The sequence below is a fragment of the Bemisia tabaci genome, chromosome 4 (genome assembly GCF_918797505.1).
Source record: "Bemisia tabaci chromosome 4, PGI_BMITA_v3".
In the NCBI taxonomy this organism is placed as follows: Eukaryota; Metazoa; Arthropoda; class Insecta; order Hemiptera; family Aleyrodidae; genus Bemisia; species Bemisia tabaci.
Genome location: NC_092796.1, coordinates 6,605,942 through 6,627,350, shown reverse-complemented (window position 1 = coordinate 6,627,350; position 21,409 = coordinate 6,605,942). Strand labels below are relative to the sequence as shown.

The 21,409-nt window shown below is 40.5% G+C and overlaps 1 protein-coding gene across 7 annotated transcripts in view; it reads right to left on the bottom strand.

Annotated features, from left to right (window-relative positions):
• The window catches only part of LOC109037617 (ATP-binding cassette sub-family G member 4), a 157,246-nt gene that overhangs the window by 79,650 nt on the left and 56,187 nt on the right, over positions 1-21,409 (bottom strand). For 6 of the 7 annotated variants that reach the window (XM_019052380.2, XM_019052379.2, XM_072299205.1 and 3 more), the window contains one exon: positions 20,298-21,192. In XM_019052380.2, coding sequence (XP_018907925.2) covers positions 20,298-20,643 — 346 coding nt within the window. In that variant the 5' untranslated portion in view covers positions 20,644-21,192. Of the gene's footprint in view, positions 1-20,297; positions 21,387-21,409 lie in introns of those variants that run through there. The other variant, XM_072299207.1, reaches the window with a different exon arrangement.

The following is a 21,409-nucleotide window of genomic DNA, read 5'->3' as shown; positions in this document are numbered from 1 at the left end:
GGACAAGGTGCATACGTGCACTGCCGTGCTAAGGAAGAATGCCGTATGAGCCATCAGACGTTGCAAAATTTCCATTGATAAATCTTGAGTTTTCAGAAAAATTTGTGAATATTTCTCTCCCGATTTCTTGGAGGATGTTGTTTGTAATTTGATCTAAAAAGTCTACAAATTTCAATGATTTTTTTTTTTTTTTAACTTTCTTCGAAAATAATCGTTTTCTGAGAGGAAATTTGGCAAAATTCGAGTGCTCATACGGCGTTTTTCCTTAACACGGCAGTGCAATTCTTGCTACTTAGAGAAATACATGTTTCGAGTTTCAAATTATATAGAGCCTTACGGTGGAAAGAAAGTTTAAACTCACTTTTTCATGCTTTTAATAAGTTGGACTTTAGCTGCGTATTTTGCACAGCATATACTTTCAAACTAGTTCTTATTGAGCTCATAAATATCTCAATTTTTTCAAGAACTGCACTTATGCGCCTTGTCCTCCAAGCCTTACATATGAACATTCAAATTTTGCCGAACTTCTCCCGATGAAAAATTTTTTTCGAGGAAATGTATGAATGTACTTTTATGAAACTCCCAGATGCTGTAGACTCAATTTCGCGCAAAACTCTCTAAAAAGTTGGGTGGAATATATTCGTAAGTCTTCCAGTAAATGTGTATTTTATCGAATAAAATTTGGCAACATCCGGAAGCTCATACGGCGTTTCTCAAGAGCGCGGAGTGCACTCGGTCGAAAATGCAGAATTTTAAATAAATTTTGAGACTCGATTGGATTGTCAGCCGTGACACTGCAGGTCAGGTCCGGTCGGTGAAGAATTCGTGGCTTCCGCTGAAGCCGCATTTCAAGAATTTAACCACGGCTTAAATTATTTGAATGTTTCCTTACTCATTGGACCGCGTTAAGAAGAAAGAAACCATGCCACATCAGCCATTGCCAAACTTAATTGAATCAGTGAGAACGAAAACGCACCAACTCGGAAAAATGAAGGTAATCAAGACACACAGAAGACTGCAAAGTAGATGAAGAAATTCGTCCAAAAAAAATATTTTTGGTGCTGAAAGACAAACATTTACGGACACTTTAAAGGTCCAAGTTGGAACAGATGCGCTAATTTCAATAACCTTCATAAAAACTGACCGTCCTTAATGAAAGTTGCGCATTTTCGAATTACCGAGTAGGTGTGTTTTCGATCTCACTGATTCAATTGGGAAATTTACTTTTTTACATGGAAACGGTTGCGCAGATCTTTGCACAAGTTTCAGTGAACTTTCTGCATAGCACGGATCAAATTTCTTCAACTTTTCAAAGGAGTCTGCACAAACTTTCTCTTATGAAAAATTAAATTGCACAGTTAAATTTGGCAATAACTGATGTGGCTTGGTTCCTTTCAGCTAAACGCAGTCCCTTTTATTAGGAACCACCCAAGGGCAATGTGAAAAACAGGAAAACTGATTGTGGTTGAAAATTAGCAAAATATTTCAGTTTTGCTGAGCTGAACAATCGAGGGATTTTTGACGTTTTCAGAAAGGCTAGAGCGGCTAAGGCTAAATCATTTTGCCCATAATTTTTAAAGGACCAATAGAATTTCATTTTTCCATAGTAGCAGAGAAAAGAAAGAGAGAAGGGATACTTCACGCATTGCGCAATGCGTGAAGTATCCCTGTTAGGTTTGTAGGCGCCAGTGCGTCGCCGCGCAATGCGTGAAGTATCCCTGTTAGGTTTGTAGGCGCTAGTGCGTCACCGCGCAATGTGTGAAGTATCCCTGTTAGGTTTGTAGGCGCCAGTGCGTTGTCGCGCAATGCGTGAAGTATCCCTGTTAGGTTTGTAGGCGCCAATGCGTCGCCGCTCCGCTTTGTGTTGGGCTCTAATATTTAATCTCGCGGAGTCAGCGTTTTTCAACTCATGATTTTGAAATGTTTGCACACTCTGTATGGACCATCTCATTTTAATTGATGAAAAAACAATATGTTTTAAAGGAAAATATAACGTGTGTTTTGTAAATATTAAGGTAGTTCCATATCAAACTTAATGATTTCCAAAGCACACGAATTTATACACAATTTTTTATAGCTTTTTATAGCCAATGGCGATAAAGTGTAAAGCCCGGCGATAGGAACTATAGCCCGACTGTATACTTTTTTATAGCTTCGTCTAGCCCGGCCCTATGATTTGCTCTAGAGCCAGCTATATGGTTTTCAATTGCCTTCTTTAGTCGGCTATAAGAACACCTATGGTATTTTGAAACGCAGCTCGTATTGCCAATTTTTACCAGGGTAAATATGATAAAAATATCACTCCTATACGTAAGCGAGGATGCAGTGCTTTCTAAGCGTATATACAGAAGACGCCACTTCTAGTCGCTTCAGGAAACTTGCTGTAAGAGGAGAGAATAATTAATAAGAAAGTTTTAGTAGTTTTTATTAGCTCTAGGAGTTTTGAAAAAGCGTGAAAATTTGAAGCGGAGCTAAAATGCAGCTTCTAGGGCACTAGATACCTTATGATTCCTTCACTCTTCGGTCTTTCTATCATTTAACGAGATGAAGAGAGGGGTCCCTGCAGGATGCGGAATAATGGCTTCAGGTGTCACTGCTAATTGGCCATCGGATACTGCATTAAGGTATAGACTTCCAGTATCAAATACTTCTCTTCGAGCTTGTGCCACGATTCCTTCTCTATAATGTGATCACTGATCGTTCACAGAAGAAAGCACCACACTCCACGGGGAAAAAATTTCAGTAGAGATTTTCCTGTTGAGTCGCATTAAACTATCAGATTTTGATACATCGATACTGAACTTGTATTAATAGTACTAATAGTGAAATATAGACTTATTATAAATTTTGGTCTGATTAATTTTACCAAAAATTAAAATAAAAATAACTCTTATTGATACATCAAAAGTTTAAAATGATATCTTCTCACAGGAAGTATCTGATTCTACCTACTTTTTTTTCCAAATTTAAGTTGAATAACAATTAATGAATCGTAAAAATTGATTTCTTGGTTGTTCTTACTATTATTATTATTGCTGTATATATTATATTATTGCTCTTACTTGCCACCTAAAAAACAATTTGTTAACGGCTTGGTACATTTTGGATTTTTGGAGTTGACGGATACGTTAGGTTACATTGCAACGCGGCAATTTTGTACCTTGAACATAGGATATCATAATTGAACCGATTATTTTCCAAATCTCGTAAGCGCCAATGTCTATTTCGGTGGTGAGGGGTTGTTTTTTCTTTGTTTTCTCTGGTATTATCAATCATGTCGGTTTTCTAAATAGCCCTTAAGAGAGCATGCAATTTCTTGAGCTCGAACATTGTTTACAAAGCGAATAAAACAGTTTTTCTCGTTTTTCTCGCATTCGTAATTTTGGCGCTTACGTGGTTTGGAAAACAATCGGTTCAATTATACAGTAGTTTCGTGTCCTGGAAATTGAGTTTCTTGAACTCGGAATCTCAAACCGCCAAAATTCCAGTTTGGTTCGACATTTTTGTGGGATTTTTCGTCCCGAACTGAAGGAATAACAATCCTATCCGTCCCGACATTAAAATATACCTGGCACAACACGCACAAGGAAAAAATTAAATTGCTGATTTAACCATTCAACTGCTAAAAAAAAAGTGACTGCAACGTTTCAACGTAGATTTTACAACAAATAAATGCTACTTCAATTAACCACTATACTAAGCTGATTTAACCACGGGGGTGGTTAATGTAGGATTTTTTTGTTGTAAAATCTACATTGAATAACTGCAGTCCCTTTTTTTTAGCAATTGAATTGTTAAATCAGCAATTTAATATTTTCCTTGCAAGAGAACCACAATTGACGTGTGCCAAACGGATTTAAATATGGGTTGTATTTCAGAATCAAAAGCGAACCAAAGTTCTGAAAGAGCTTGATGGGTGGAAATGAAGATAATCACAATTAAAAGTAAAAATTGTTCATTCGGTGAGGTCAGCATAAAAGTAATCCGCGAACTAATAGCGGCGTCTGGGTCCTGACCAAAACAAGATGAAAAGAGGAATCCGGCTTGTCCTGTGGCATCGAATTAGTGTTGATAATGTAATGATGCAAAATATTTCATCCGAGTTGACCTTGAGGCCTTGCCAAGGTTGGCAGCCTCAAAAATCCACCATCAAAAGATTCCCCAGGAATGTTCCTCTCATCCGCGGATCGAGAAATATGAGCGGCGTTGCATTTGGCGACAAATATTCCTCATTTTTGTTCGTGCTACGGTTACATCACACTGGAAAAAAAACACGTTGGATCTAGAGTCCAGACTCTTGAAAACATTGACAAGAAAAAATACTCTTGATTCAGTCGGATTTTTGCCTAAATCAAAAGGAATTCCGCTCAAATTAAGAGGCTTGGTTCTTGAATTTAAGCAAAAATCCGATTGAATCGTGAGTATTTTTTCTTGTCGATGTTTTTAAGAGTCTAGACTCTAGATCCAATGTGTTTTTTTTCCAGTGCACGGGGGAACATCTTCATCTCTACACTGCCGTGCTAAGGAAAAACGCCGTATGAGCTTTCAGACGTTGCCAAGTTTCCCCTATAAAACCAGAATTTACCGGGGAAATCGTGAATATTATTTTTCAAAATTTTCGGATAATTTTGTACGCAATTTGATCTAAAATATCTGAAAATTTCGAGGAAAAATATGCATGAATGTTGTCTAAATTACTTGTTTTATCAAGGGAAATTCGGAAACTCTCGAATGCTCTTACGGCGTTCTTCCTTAGCACGACAGTATTCTACGCAGCAATCTACTAATCACGGGCGTTCGACACTGGTGTAGCGGCGCGCTCTATTATACACACTTTTCTCGCTTTTTCTCCCCATAAAAACTTTGATTTTTGACCTAGAAATTTATTATAACGTTTCGTATGAAGTTGATTATCACAAGAGCCCGAGAGCCTTTGCGATATAATCGATTCATCTGCCATTTAAACCTGTGGAAAAGGATCGACGGACGGGGTGTTTGCGACAAACACCTGAATAATCGATTCTTCACCGTAGCTTCAAATGGGGAAATATCGATATTAGATCTATGACGCATCGCCACCGATGTGAAATCATTAAATCTGCACGTGACATTTGTCGGGAGAGCGTTATTTGTTAAGTCGCGCCACTAAGCAGAAAAATAATTGGTGCTGTGCACCTAACAAACTTCTCATTTCGAAACGGTTGACCAAAATTATCCATACAGTAAAATTTTATTAGCTGGCTTGGAATCGGCAATTTTTTCAGCGCATCTCTGGATAGAATGTTAAAAATAATGTATAATTTTGATACCTCTCTTCCAGTCTCCTTCCGCTTACAAAAATTTTCGTTATGCATATATCAATGAATCGCAGCAAGTAAAACTTCAGTTATGACAAAAAAGTTATTTCTTGTCACGATAATATTCGTGTGACTGCCACAACTATACAAATTCCATGGCAACAAGGAAAATTTCCTCGTTTAATTTCACTGCACATATACAGTTATACTTGTTTTTTCGCGCAACTTTAGCTCAACCACAAACTCCCCCCATAAACGCCTACTTCATCGCAAAAAATCCGCTTCATATAAAAAATACACTCAAATGCAAGTGAAGAAACTCTCCTGAAAATTCCTAAAATAAATATTAGCATGTTTATAAGAGAATTTGTTTTTTATCGAAACAAACCGGACATCGTCTGATGATTCACGAACAAAGTTCCCCCTCAGCAGCTTATTTCCTGGGATTAAATTGCGATTAATCATCCCATACAAATTCGTAGAAAAGCCAACATTTTGCAACATTTCAGTAAAGATCCGGATTTTCTGACCTTAGTAATATTACCGTTGATCCTTTCCATCAATCCATGGTCATTGATTATGATACTAGCTCGATGTTTATATTTTTATAATATTTATTTTAAAGTGTGCAGCTCATTCTTTGGCAGTTTTCCAACGGAGAAATTATTCTCTTCGGAACTTTTCATCTGAAAGGTTCCGCAAATCGTCCAGCTGACTTATTTCCCCTAAAAAGTCTGAAAACTCAAGCTTCTCTTTTAAATGTATATGACTGAGCAATCTATTCATTCAAAAATAATTTAATTTAATGTTAAGCATCGTTCGCCCAGAGAGGGTATTGAAATAACATTCAGACCATTGCTAAGAATGATTTATTCATTTTCCAAAAAGAAAGAGCAAAGAAAAAAATAATTCCAAATCCAAAAATGTATTCAAAAGACTTATCACGTCTCAATTTTTTAACGCAGAGCTCTCCTTGAGGTAGTAATTGTATATGACCGTAAAAGAGCAAGTGAGATTGAAAAAAATTACCGCAATCGCCCTGCTTCACTGTCAGTCGTGTGAAATTTGTTTTTACTTGAACACAGTGATTGTATTTTGTATTCTCTCATATATTTTGGGAAATATTTTTTTATTTTCTTTCTCTCGCTATTTTGTGATAAATTAAAGCCAAGAATGGGATGACTATTGTTTCGATCTCTTATCAATGGTCCTCATATCATTACACATATTACTTATAAAAAGGCAGAGTACATAAAACATTTTTATTGGATTCAAATTGGTGCTTTGCCTCCAATGAAGGGGTCATTAATAAGTAGGCCCACCCAAGCGAAAAACCGACATGAGCATTAGAATCAGATCTTGTGGCAGACAGAAAAAATGACAGAAAAACAAACCAAGTGTATTCACGAACCAAAGAATCGAGCGTAAAAACTTAATAGAGATAAAAACTGCGTGTTTCTTAGGACTTGACTTGTTTACAAGTCAAATTATTGCATTTCCTCGGAAGTTGCTCCTTGACGCAGGAAGCGGAGTTTCGCAATGAATAAAACAAAAAAAAATATCTTAATCGTCACCCTTGCTACTGCTAATAGGTGACTCACTTCTTTAGCAACATCTATTATCCAGTTGGCTACTACCTAAACTAATCTCAGTGTTCTTTTCAAATGAATCATTTTCTCACTGTGCTGGGTTCTTCTTAGCAGGCCTAGAAGCACCAAGAATCAGAGTAGGGGGTTTTTCGTGCGTTTTAGTTTTATTAGTCAACCGACGTATTTGTTCTCAGTGGTCGCTTTGACCGTCATCGATTTTGGTATTTCCAAAGAGGGAAGTTTTTATTGGTCACACTCCATACTGTAAAATCATAGAAGTAACACGTAATGCCTGAGACTCGAAGCGCACCGGGGGGGGGGGGGGGGGGGGCAAAGCTGTCAAGGGTCGTAGCTCCTAGGTCAAATGAAAAGAATATGAGAGAATAATTACTCGTTTATCAGTTGATTTTGGATAAACTAAAAAGGCCTGATGGGTTTTGCGTTACCTTTTAAGGAAGGAATATACCTTGCGGTGCTTTACTTCATATCGTGACCAGTGCGGTCTCTCAGAAATAGTATGTTGCAAAGAGGTTCCATCCAAGGGCATTACAATGTTGCCATGGTTCTATAAAGTTTTAATCGACATTCCTCAGATTGAATTTTTTAAAATTTACCGATTGTCTTCCCAGATAAAAACATTTGCCTAGTTTTAGCAGCATCGTCATGCATGCGGTGAATCCTTTTCGCGAACCGCATACTTTTTGCAAAATGGAAGATTATTTTGCACCAGACAAAAAATAAAAAAGCACGAGTCGTCATGCAATGAAACAAAGTTATTCAGACAAATTATGCGAGCGGAAAACCAGGAATTACAGGTAAAAAAAAATTAAAAATGAATGAAACCAATACAGATCAAGACTTTTCGATAGGGTTCACTGCAAAAAACAGAGATATATCAAACATTGAGAAGAATGTCTTATTATTCGTTTAAGGGCTCAGTAGAAACTTTATTTTACTTGCCAAAAGGATATTTTAGAAATTGTTTTACAACTTAAAGCAGCTAAGCTCTTCATTATTCGTAATCGCAAACGTCCAAAAAAAAATCTAAAATTAGGAAATTTTAATGTCGACATGTACGTTTCAATTTTATCCTCGTTTTCAAAAGTCTACGGTGGTATTTGAATTCGGGCCCTCCAAAAATTTCTATACATGATATTGACATGTTATACCCTCAAATATTATTGTATCCTTGGGTATTTTGGAACGTTACGATTAAATTGTTCGCTTCCAAAAGTGCGCCGAGCTCAAAAAACGTGAACCTTTGCTTCCATCGCAGGAAAAGTGATTTTAAAGTCACGTACCCTTTTTACTTAAATTTTCCTTTGAATGGTTTTCTTTCCATTTCACATTTAATGGCCAGGCAGGGATCTTGCTTGTTTGGAAAAAAGTCTAACTTCGATGTTTGATAACTTCACTCTGCACTACTGAAGGACCGAAAACTCATATCTGTGTTAGCAAGGAGCTTTTTGGGAGCTGATGAACATTTTTGCGATACATCTTCCATGCATCAAACATGTTTTCTCAGGTAAAAATTGGCGATAAGAGCTGCGTTTTAAAATAATAGCCGACTAAAGAAGGCTTTTGAAAATCATATAGCTGGCTGTAGAAAGTGGAGCAAATCATATAGCCGGGCTATACGAAGCTATAAAAAAGTATACAGTCGGGCTGTAGTTCCTATCGCCGGGCTTTACACTTTATCGCCATTGGCTATAAAAGGCTATAAGAAATTGTGTAGAAATTCGTGTGCTATGGAAATCATTAAGTTCGATGCGGACCACCTTTATATTTACAAAACGCACATTATATTTTCCTTTAAAACATATTTTTTTTTCATCAATTAAAATGAGAATAGTCCATACAGAGTGTGCAAACATTTCAGAATTATGAGTTGGAAAACGCTGACTCCGCGAGTCTAAATATTAGAGCCAAACACAGAGCGGAGCAGCGTGCTGCCAGCGCGACACGCGCCCTGGCCCCTACAAACCTAACAGGGATACTTCACGCATTGCGCAATGCGTGAAGTATCCCTGTTAGGTTTGTAGGCGCCAATGCGCGTTTCGCGCTCTCTGCCCGCCCGCCGTGCCGCAGCGTGCCACGGCGTCTGAAGCAACTGTTTCACACCAGAGGTATTGCACAGTATCATAAGAAATTGAAGGCTCTCCAACATATTAAGAATGACAGGCATCCTTCAAAAGTACGGAGCTTTCCAAGCAAAATAAATCAAGATACTACGGCACAAAAAGAGAGCGGTAGTCCAAAAACTAACTAAGTCCTAGTATCCGTATTTAGTAACGTTTAGCATAAACTTCATCGTCTGGCTGTTGCTTATCGCCATCGGCTATAAAAGGTAATAAGAAATTATACAGCCAGCTACAGAAGCTACTGGAAATCTTACAGCCGGCTTTAGGTCTATAGTATTTTGGAACACACATTCTACTGCCAATTTTTACCGGGGATTATTTGTCTTTAAAGTTTGGGGTTAAAATAGAAACGAGTGATTCATTGTAAACGTGGTTCTCAGAATTTTTCTGTCAGAGTTGACATCATCACGGAGCAAAACTTGGGATAAACCTACTCGCAGTCTCAAGAACTTGACCTAAAGTCAAGTAAAAGCACCGAAAGCCATGCAAAAGCAAGAGGAAAAATTGCAAAAGCGCTGACCCGGTAAATTCCACCACAATCATAGACTTCACAACTGAATCGGCGCTATTGGGAATTACGGGGACGGCGAGCAGGTGAAACCTTTAAAATTAGCTAAGCCCATTGGCAAGTTTCGCCGAGCGGCGAATTGGAGCGCTTTTAGTTCACGCTCGAAAAAGTCCGGATTCAAAAGTTTTAAAGAGGCGTGCTGCAGTCTGTGTTGAACTTTCTCCGGTTGCCGAAGCCACGCGTAAGGAAGGGAAATATTCATGAGAAGTTTTTCACGCTGTGTCCCCGTCATTGTTGCCAGATAGTCGGGAAAACCAGGGCTTTTCCCCCATTTAAACCCCTATAACATACCTTGATTTTATCGGGCAACTTGGCAACTTGGGTCCCGGTTGCGCCCTCTCGGCGTTTTACATTCTCGTTAAGTATTAAGACTCCCTCTCCTGCCCGCCCCGCCGAGTTTTTGAAAAATGGCGTCCTTCCCATTCTCCTGGGTCTCATTAGAGATCCGAGCATCAGGACCTCGAGTAAGGCCTCACTGTCACTTTTTCCGGGAAATCTTTGCGATGAGTCGAAATTCGATACTCGTTATTTATTCAATTCCCAAGTTTGAGGCATCAGTAGCATTTTCTGCGTCTACGTCAGGAGAGCCCTCCTCCCCCCCCCCTCGCGGAAATTTGGAAATGAAGGGCCGTTTAAGTATTATGTAAACCTCCAGAAATGGAAACGGGATCTGAGATTCCCTTATGAGAGCTTACAAAAGGAGGTTGGTAGGGGTCGAACCTAAGGTTTAACCAGTCTCCCATTTGAAATTAAATTAAAACAAAAATAATATTGATTTACACCAAGAACAAATTTTTTTAACTATTTGTCAGTCACGGTTATTCTCTTTTCAGGAGGGATTGAATGAGACTAGTCCCGCGTAATTCAATACGGGGATAAGAAATCGCCTTACAGGTGCCTTATTACGAGGTTAAAAATGGCAAAAAGGCGGCAAAAATGTCTTGAGCGCAAAATAATTCTTGAGCGGCCTCTGAATATTTATTTTTACACGACACAATATTGATGATTGATTATGGAGAATTGGATAAAAAAATATTGATCTAAATCTAATTAAACTTAGAAAATCTTTCCAGGTGTTGCCAATTTTTTCTGACAAATTGTACGTTTTCGAGGAAAATTATCAAAATTGTTTTGGAAATCTTCAGAAACAATGCATCAAATTGTAAACGAAGTTGTGCGAGGAATGCAAGGGGTATTCCAAAATTATTCCAGAAATTGTATACATTACTTGAAGAAATTTGGCACGGACAACATGTTAATACGAGGTTTTTTCTCAGCGCAGGAGCAAGAAAAATTGATGTTTTCGTATCGACGTCAATATGGAATCCCTGTCGCTGAGATGCACTTGACTTTCTGCTGGTATTCGAAGCGTCGAGTGTTGGTGGAAGCAGGGATGAACCACCGACGCGTTAAACACGATTAATGAAGGAATTAAGCAATTAAGAGGGAAGTCATAATTAAAGGGTTCCCCGCTCTCAAACTCAAAACGGGCTGCCTTTGCATCATGAGAAAGGCTGCCTTTTAAGATCACGGGCGTCATTACCACGCGTTAAGCCGGAATTATCATTTTTAATGAGTCTCATTTTTTACGTCAATTCGCTTCAATGTTGCTGTGTTTTTCTCTCGAGATCAACACAAATGGGGCTCGAGTAAGGAATGAGAGTAACCAGACCTACATCGCAGGTCTGCATTAAAAGAAAGCCTGGCATTTAATGCGCAAATCTTTCATATTTTTTTTAGTTCCACGTCTAAAAATCGGCTTAGGTCTCACCCTGTCAAGAGCGACATTTTGCGTCTAATAGGACGATCAAATTTTTTCAGGGTCTGCGATGAGACTTTTTTCACTTAATTTTTGATGTAGCAGCCAATAATGAACCTGAGATCTCTCCATCTTCTTCAAGCTATACTTAGAATATCGAACAAAGCTTATAAGCTATAACAAAGCTTTATAGAGAGCGAAGTGTTCACACACACAGAGTACACAGAGAGTGTAAGTTACACAGAAAGTGTAAGTTACACAGAAAGTGTAAGTTACACAGAAAGTGTAAGTTACACAGAAAGTGTAAGTTACACAGAAAGTGTGTTTTACACAGAAAGTGTGTGTTACACAGAAAGTGTGTTTTACACAGAAAGTGTGTGTTACACAGAAAGTGTGTTTTACACAGAAAGTGTGTGTGTTACAGAGTATTCAAATTCAATACATTCAATAAACGTAACGGATCGAGAATGGACCACAAGAGACAAGACAAATTAACAATTACACCTCCATCAGATAAAACTAATCAATAGTTATCTAAAGATCACGTTGAAAATAAAGTTTTAAAATAGTCAACCCATAAAGCGGCATTTAAATGTTTGTACTATACATTTAAAGAGTAAATTCAAGTTTCCAGCTTGCGAAAAAAACATTATCGACGTATATCAAACCAGCAATGGATAACAACCTATTTAGACGATCAGTTTATTTTTGCGAGGTAAAAAACGGTGCACAATTTTAGAGACATTAGAATGCTCTTGGTTATTTTTGGAAAATACAATGCATTTGGACGTATTTATGCTAAAAGGAACTATGTGAGAGTGGAAAGATGGGGTGTGCTCGTGGAAGCTGGATAAGAAACAATGTAAAAGTGAATATAGTTCCTATTGAGAAAATGGAAAAGCGGGATTGGGCATTAAATCAAAAGGAACTGAGCGATAACTCGTGAGCCACGGACATGTGACGAGAGTCTTGTGGACAGGGCTCATGATGAGTTAAAGAGTCCCGCCACCCATCTCCCCGTCGGGGCTCCTTGTACCACCTCGTACCGCTGACGTCATTGGCGCTTTTAAAGCCCCGTTCATTCTTATGGCCCGAGCAGTAACGAGCACACCCCATCTTTCCACTTGCACATAGTTCCATTTATCTACTTTTACATATTGGATATTTCACAAGTCTAAACTGGTTCTGTTAATATTAGGTTATCGCATCAAGTGGATCGGAAGGTTTAGCTGGATGTTGGCGGGAAAATCGGTCGGTTCTTGACAGCGGCGCGGCGGGTTTCCGCGAGCGGGAGAAGTGTGTTAGATGACGCAAAATCCATTGCGCGTCTTGGACGGGGGAAAAATTGGGTCAAGTTATTTCTGTTGATTAATTAGTTACCGATCCTAAAGGTAGGGTCCATCCGTCCAAATTGCTTCGCTGTCCCCCGACCGGGTCCGTGCGTAATATCGATTCTCTTTCTCCTCTTCCTCCTCCTCCTCCTCCTCCTCCTCCTCCTCCTCCTCCTCACGCGAGTCCTCACTCCGTCCTCACTCCGTCCCCACGTTTGACCCCGCGGGGCTAATCGCTAAGTGATGACCGCACTCCAGGCTACAATCCATCAATTTCCATTTTAAGAGGCAAATGCAAAGTCACTCGAAAGGACCGAACCATCTAGGAACTGTAGACAGGGATCCTATGCCATGCCAACAGTGAAATTCGTAACACACCTTATACACGGAGAAAATACCTCGTGCGTGGGACCCGAAGTTTAGGTCATACGGATCTCTGAAGTTTTCAGATTGAGCATCGGAACACTTTAGATCTAGCTGTCGAGGTTCGGATCACACAGCTGAAACTTCAGTTCTTACATCTGAAGTACTTCAAATGTGAGGACCGACGTTTTTCGGATGTGAGAACCGAAGTTTTTCGGATGTGAAAACCGAAGTATTTCAGATGTAAGAACTGAAGTTTCAGATGTGTGATCCGAACCTCGACAGCTAGATTTAAAGTGTACAGATGCTCAATCCGAAAACTTCAGAAATCCATATGACCTAAACTTCGGGTCCCATGCACGAAGTTTTTTTTTCTCCGTGTAGGAGCAACAGTTAGGTTAGGACAAAGATGGTCGTTTTCTACGGCTCCTTAAGGGACTGTTACTGAATGCGGACTTATAGCAAATTTAGAACCAACTTTTTGAAAATCTGTGTCCAGATACGAAACATAGCCATTTATCTCGTGAGTTTACTTTGAAAATTTCAACGCTAAATCATTTATTGTGAAAACTCCCGTAAGATCCCATGTATTTGAGGTTGATTTGAGGTCATGACGAAGATAGCAAATGGCCATTTTCACTCACCGCCCACCTATCGAACGACCGCTCCATGTGTGTCACGTTTTTTTCATACTTTGCATATTTCACCAAAAGCATGGTAATTTCCGCCGATAAGATCGCTCCATTTTCCTTTGCCTTCTTTGTCAGCAGCTTCGTCTTTAGTTCTCAATAAACAATCCGCCGGGCTGCACCAAGATATAAATCGATGCAGGGGCTGTCTGGCCAGGGGTGCTACAGGATGCTTCAGCACCACAGAAAATCAGACAAGTGGTTCAGGGGCCCCCAAAATTAAAAGAACCCATTTAAAAGAAGACTTTCGGTTCGAGGGGTGGGGGTTGAAAACGTATGAGCACCCCAAAAATTTTCAAGCCAGACCGACACTGAATGGATGAGTGTACTCGTCAGCCCGGGCGGTCGCCGAATAAATAGAGGTAATTTCGCGACTCGGATGAGTGACGCAATATTTCGGGGAGCCGCACGGCCGTACTGTAAAACGCATTGACTGGATTACCCTGCAACCGGTTTCTCGTCGAGGCTAGACGAGTCTACTCTATAGTTCCGGAGACGCGGGATGAGATAACCAACCCACGCGTGCCAGGAAGCGGCAGCGACTTTTCGGACCGGTCCAGCGTTGTTTCGTTTGTTTCGGAGGACCGGCTCCGCATTTTCAGACGAGGCTTAGCATAGTTTCACTTTTAGAACCGTGCATTTTTATCGCGTGATGAGCCTCAGAAATTGGGCATTCTTGCGAAGCCCAAGGCTCATCAGAAATTTGATTTGATAGGTCTTAGTATCGACCAATTAATACGAATGATCCGCCATCGCGTCTTTTTAGAGGAAGAGCTTCGAGCTTCATCGCTGCACGTGACTTAATACCCGAGCAGAGCCCGTTTTAGGTGGGAATGCCCTTTTTATTTTCCACGTAAATGCTGATTTCCGTACTCCGGCCATGTTGTAATACCAACGTGAAAACATCAGTCAATCAAGAAAGAATCAACGCAATGTACCCTGGTAAAAATTGGCAGTAGAATCTGTGTTCCAAAATACCACAGACCTAAAGCCGGTTGTAAGATTTCCAGTAGCTTCTGTAGCTGGCTGTACAATTTCTTTTAGCCTTTTATAGCTGATGGCGACTAAGCAACAGTCAGACGATAAAGTTTATGCTAAACGTTACTAAATACGGATACTGGGACTTAGTTAGTTTTTTGACCACTGCTCTCTTTTTGTGCCGCAGTATCTTGATTTATTTTGCGAGGAAAGCTCCGTTTTTTTGAAGGATGCCTGTCATTCTTAATATGTTGGAGAGCCTTCAATTTCTTATGATACTGTGCAATACCTCTGGTGTGAAACAGTTGCTTCAGACGCCGTGGCACGCTGCGGCGCGGCGGGCGGGCAGAGAGCGCGAAACGCGCTTTGGCGCCTACAAACCCAACATGGCTACTTCACGCATTGCGCAATGCGTGAAGTATCCCTGTTAGGTTTGTAGGCGCCAGTGCGTCGCCGCGCAATGCGTGAAGTATCCCTGTTAGGTTTGTAGGCGCCAGTGCGTCGCCGCTCCGCTTTGTGTTAGGCTCTAATGTTTAATCTTGCGGAGTCAGCGTTTTTCAACTCATGATTTTGAAATGTTTGCACGCTCTGTATGGATGATTCTCATTTAAATTGATGAAAAAAAAAAAAAAAAATTTAAGGAAAATGTAATGTGTGTTTTGTATATATCAAGGTAGTTCCGTATCAAACTTAATGATTTCCAAAGCACACGAATTTCTATACAATTTCTTGTAGCCTTTCTTTCACAGTCCTCAGAATGAGCCACCTTTAAGGAACTTTCAAGACTGGAAAATTGTTATGAATAAAACTTCCGATGTAACAACACCGCTAGCCATCGTGTTTTCTTCATGCATTTTCACTCTGGACTATGTTGGTCTTCTTCCACCTCCTCCTCCTTATTCTCTCTTCCTCTTCCTTCTTCTTCTTCTTCTTCTTCTTCTTCGTTTCAAAAGTGGAGAAGTGGTCAGTTGCGGATCGCCGAATAAAGAGAGACGCGTTTCGCATATCAAGTGGCTAACCCATTTACCCCAGCGACTTATTCATCCCTTGCACTATAGTGCTGCTGCCGTTTTACGGAAAAGAGGAGTAAGTGCATTTTGGGATGAATCGCTAGACAAATAAGAGCTTTTGCCAACCGTGGCCGAAAGAGTGATAATACTCGCAAAATTGATGTAATTTACCGCAGCTGTCTCCCTTGGAATGAATTATTTATGAGTAATTTAATTAGAGGGTCATTATAAGTTTATTGCGATAATTGCCACTGCCTTGCGCTTGGAGGAATTTCTAGAGTACAATTGACCGTAACGCTGATCGAATATTAGAAAATACTTTCAGACGTAAAATGATAAACACAATACGTTATATCACCTCCATGATATCAGTACCTATGACACTGATCTCACTAAATCTCCTCAAATTCGTGGCCAAATTTTTCCCTCGTTTCCCAATGAGTCATATCTTATGAAAAAAGTAAACTCGATCAGAAATTGAAGAATCTCTTCACCAATACTATAGAGTGCACAGTAACGCTTAGTTAGAGTCGTCTAGTCACATTCGTTCTTAGTTAGTCATGGCCAGAGTCCAGTTATACTCTCAATTGTCTCTGTTAGCGGCTGCTTTGACTTATATACTTTTCCTCCCCTTTCATTTATGTCAAATGATTTGAAACCCTGAGTGTGCGACTCTGTTCTTATTTGCTTATGTCTATTCTTATATCTTGTGAGGCGAGAAAACTTGCTACTAATTCCTGCTGGAGTAGTGAAAGATTGGCAACTAATTCATTCAGGGTCGTTTCAGTATCTTCTCCCACCATGATAAGGGCGATTCAATATTTTGGACTGGTGTGTCTGTATCAAGGTGTACGATTTGCAAATATTTTACTTGATTGCCCGCTTGCGCTGCTTTTGTTTATCATCTTGGAAAGGACTTACGATAGAGAGCAGTTAAAATCTTTGGTGCTGACTTAATAACAGTGCTTTTATCGCTGGGCTTTTTAAGATTGCACTCGTTCTAAACGGTACTTGGTTATGCACAATGCAAATATCACCGATCGTAGTAAGTTATCCATGCAAACGGAATATTTTTGCGTTTCGACTGCAGTCCAAGCCATTCAATTAATGTAAATAAATTCATCGTGTTTTTCCGCAAATACTCCGCATTGTTCCGTAAGTATCGGGTGTAAATGCATTCATGCGTAACACTGATATTTAGAGGCTCCATCGCTGTAGGAAAAACGAGTAGCGACCGTTTTAATATTTTCATCCTCATTGACTACTGATTTCATGCCCAAATAGAAGCCACTCATAAATTTCTGATTGATGAATCTGTCAGTCTGAAAATTATCAAACTCTCCGGAATTAAAAATCGCAAGAACGAAATAAAGGTTGGATTGGATATCTAATTATTGATAATTTTCAATGACTTGAAGATTGTTTCGTGCACGTTTTCCTACTTTACAGAGACCAATAGGCAAAATTAATACATTTTTCCCTTTTTCTGTTTCAAAAATTTTTAGCGATGGAGAACCGTAGAGATGGTTTGTTTTTAAACCAACCAAACTCTGTCACTAGAAATTTCATTGGAAGTCAAGCTTTTTTTCATACATATATACTTATGTCCATTCGTAAGCACTGCATTGCCGCCATATTTTTTTCCCCTCTTCTTCTTTTCTTTTTTTTTCAGCCTCCACCAATACAACGTACGCATCTATACTATAATAATACATAATTCGCGAAACAGCCGCTTCATCAGCTGCAAAAATTCTGAAACCGGTTCTCGCTTGCTTCAAAAGGAACCTCCTACCCAAAATTGAAGTACCCACTAGCCGCGCATTTGGCCCTCAAAGTAGCACATCTGCCTGAGTTGCCAAATTTACCGCAACCTTCAACCGTTCTCATTCATTCACCGGAGGTAGATCTGCAAACTCGGGCGATGTGACAACAGCCACTGTCATCAGGATTATGTGTGTGTATTTGCGAGTTACACGCACTAATGGGACGCCATTGACGCGAGAAAATGCTGCGAGTTCATCAAAAGGCAGAAGAATTGCCTGATGTCGCGGTGTCGCTTCGACTGATGAATGATGCATCGATGAAGTTCAATGGCTCGCTACCGCGAGGGATCAAATGGATGTATTTCTGCCAAACGGAACTATGTGCATTAAGACATGAGCCCTGAGACCCACAAGAGTAAATGCATAACAGGGCTCACGTCATAATACACATAGTTCCGTTTGCCAGAAATACGTCCGAATAATGAACAGCAATATAAATGCCACCAGCTATTGTCAGATTTTACTGGAATGTATAGTCGCGACTCTGACGTAAGGCATATCCCGAATTCCACGTGAGCCTTGTTGCACATATGAGTCCATGCTTTCTGTGGCTCATGTGAAAGTATGGATACGCCCTCACGTCAGAGAAGCGACGATAAGTCTGCTCACACCCGAGGCGAGAATAATAGAATGGTGCGTTGTTCTTTTCTGCAATGATAAACTCATTATTTCTTCAAATAGGAGTATATGAAATCGAAAATTGCGTTTCTCTAGGGCAACGTTTAAAAATATTTGCTTGACTTTTACGATGTTTATAGGTGATTCGATGGACGCCATATTTTGTGTCAAAACGACACGCGATCGGATCGATTGGTTCCATTTTTCAGCTACTCGTAATTTTTCTCGAATTTTGAGATCGCAGTTAGGAGACTGAAGAATTCACTTACCCATTTTGACAAAAAAAAATTCAACGTAATATGGGCGTGGCTTTTTTAGAGGGAAAATATCGCATTCGAGTGCAGTTTTGATATCGGAATCGAATGCGATATTTTTCCCCTAAAAAAACACGGCTTTATTAAGTTGAATTTGTTTGTCAAAATGGGTAAGTGAATTCTTTAGTCTCCTGACAACAGAATTGCGATCTCAAAATTCGAAAAACATGGCAAGTACTAGCTGAGAAACTGGAACTAATCGATGCGATGTATCGCATGTAGTTCTGACACAAAATATAGCGTCCATCGAATCACCTTAACAGTAAACTGGTTACGTTAGCCGAAAGCTCTGTGTATATGAACCAAAGTTCGATTTTGAGGACTGAAACTTTTTTACCGTGGCGTGGAATGTTGAGGAGCAAATATTTCTCCTCTGTTTGAATTCTAACATCCAGTCTAGCAGTGATCCATTTCCGCACAGTCGTAAATTGAAATGCGTGTTATATATTTTCATCGCGAATGAGTGAGGAGGGTGTCCCTGTCTCTCGAACGGTGGAAATATGAACTCACTCGAAAGGGAGTTTCTCATTCCTCGTAACCGGGGCTGGCGCGGCTGCATCGTCGGAATTTTGTGCACTTTTCGTTGAATAATTTATTTTTTAATCCGTGTGCAAGACCGTTTTGTTACTCGCTTACTACGTAATCTCACGGTGTTTCACTCTAATTCCATTCCTGTATTCGACTTGACACGAGATTGAGAATTCGGAACAGTCATACGTAGTTTTATCGCTCGTGCACGATGCATAATAGATGAAGTCATCTTTTCATTTGAATCTGAACGGTGAACCCTTATTCCCTATGTTTATTTCTCGCTCAGATTTAGACCTTGGCAAAATGGCATTTTCAGACTGAGAATTTAAGGAAAGCTGAATTGACACCAATTTTACATTACATCCTCTTCGGAAACCGAGATTCGTAATTTCACCAGCAACACAGTGCTGCCATTTCCCGGAAGTAAATCCGAATTCCGAAATTATTGCAATTTCTCGGTATCTTCGGAATTCCCGCAATATTCAGCTATTCTTGGGATTTTCTCGGAATTTTGGGGTTTTTCTATCAGTTTGACCGATCATATGATCAAATTGTATTATTTCTTTTTAATCGAATTTTAAGATCCTCGGGACTAATTCGGGCGTATCTTGGAAATTTTTCCCGGAATTTCTGGGACAATCAGAATTTTTCTCGGAACTTTCGGAAATCGGCAATAATTCCGGGAACCTCGGAATCTTCGGAAAAATAAATTGGCAGCACTGCAACAACATGCAACATGCATGATTTCGCTGCCGACTGATGATGCATGATGCACCTTTGAGCTCCGAAACGCGTCTCCCCAAAAAAGATTACCACATGTGAGCAACGGAAAATGTTTTACACATTCTTTAAGCCGCTTTTATAGGGCAGCCTCGCGCTCTGCGACGCCCAACCGCCATTGCCCCCTATCCTCCCAGAGACCATCAGGCAATTGGCACCTCCTGATCTCCTCATCCAACCATTGTCGCCAACCTTTCACAGGACGTCCACGCCGTCGCCTTCCGGGAGAAACCCAATCGAAAACCTGCTCGGGCAACCGATCGTCTGCCATTCTTCGCACATGTTCATGCCAGACCAACTGCTTGGACCTGATATCGTGCACGATGTCATTCTCCACACCCATTATTTCGCGCACTTTTACATTGCGGACACGCTCTCTTCTTGAGATGCCAGCAGACCTCCAACGAATGTCCATCTCAGTTGCCCTAAGCATAAAGTTGCCAAAAGCTAAAATGTTTTAAAAATCGTTTATAAGAACATGAATGGACATAAAATGAAGAGCTTACCATGAGCGGAGGATTGAGCGGTGAAATTGAGGTTCTGGAACTCGATGTCGACGGCGGGACGTTTGGCCTTGTGGGTGAGCGTCTTCATCTCGGCCCGGGTCGGGATCCTGTTGAGGCCCGGCTTCCGGGAGGTGTTGAGGATGGGCACCGTGTTGTTGTTGTTGCGGAGGATGGAGCCCATCTCCAGGGCCTCGTCGAAGTCCCCCAGGTTCTCCTCCTCGTCCTCGCTCTCGGACTCCTCCGAGACCCGCCATTCCACCACCTCGTGCACCTCCGGCCGGAACGTCACCGTCGACACTCGCCGCATCTTCGGATCCTTCTCCTTCTCCTTCTGCTCGTCGCCCATTTTCAAACGGATCTATCGCTCCCGAAGGCTATGCAACCCGCAATAAACGGCGCACTGGTTATGCAACCCGCAATGCACGGCGCACTGGTTATGCAACCCGCAATGAACGGCGCACTGGTTATGCAACCCGCAATGAACGGCGCTCTGCGTATGCAACCCGCGATGAACGGCGCACTGGTTATACAACCCGCGATAAACGGCGCACTGGTTATGCAACCCGCACCGTACACTATCCCTTCAAATTCTCGGGTATGCAAAACGCGTTTGTACGAACAGCGGTTCCCCACACATTAAGCCGTAGAATGAACGCACTGACCGATTGGTCACAGCCTATGGGGTATTTCCTTCGGGGCCAAGTTTAATTTTGAGAAAACTGAGTATTTTCACGTTGCTGAGTGAATCACTTTATACTGTCCTTTTAATCGATGGTAAGTATTATAAAAGAAAATTTCTCGCGCACTGTCAGAGGTACGCAAAATTTCACCACGGCAATTTATTCCGCACGCCCGATTTGCAAGATTTCATCCTTGGTTTCGCGGATTATGCCAGCTGTAAAATGTGACCAGACTTTTAGAAAACTTACGGTAAAATTATTAGATTTCAGTCAACCAAGTTGTTGCCTTGTGATTATGCATGTTACAGTAGATATGCGTTGAATCTTACTGTCTCGCAGAGAGACTGCATAAAAATGTCAGTTTGAAAATTGCAATTTGAGTTTTTTTTTTATTATTATTATTAAAAATTAAATCAAGTTACACTTGAATTG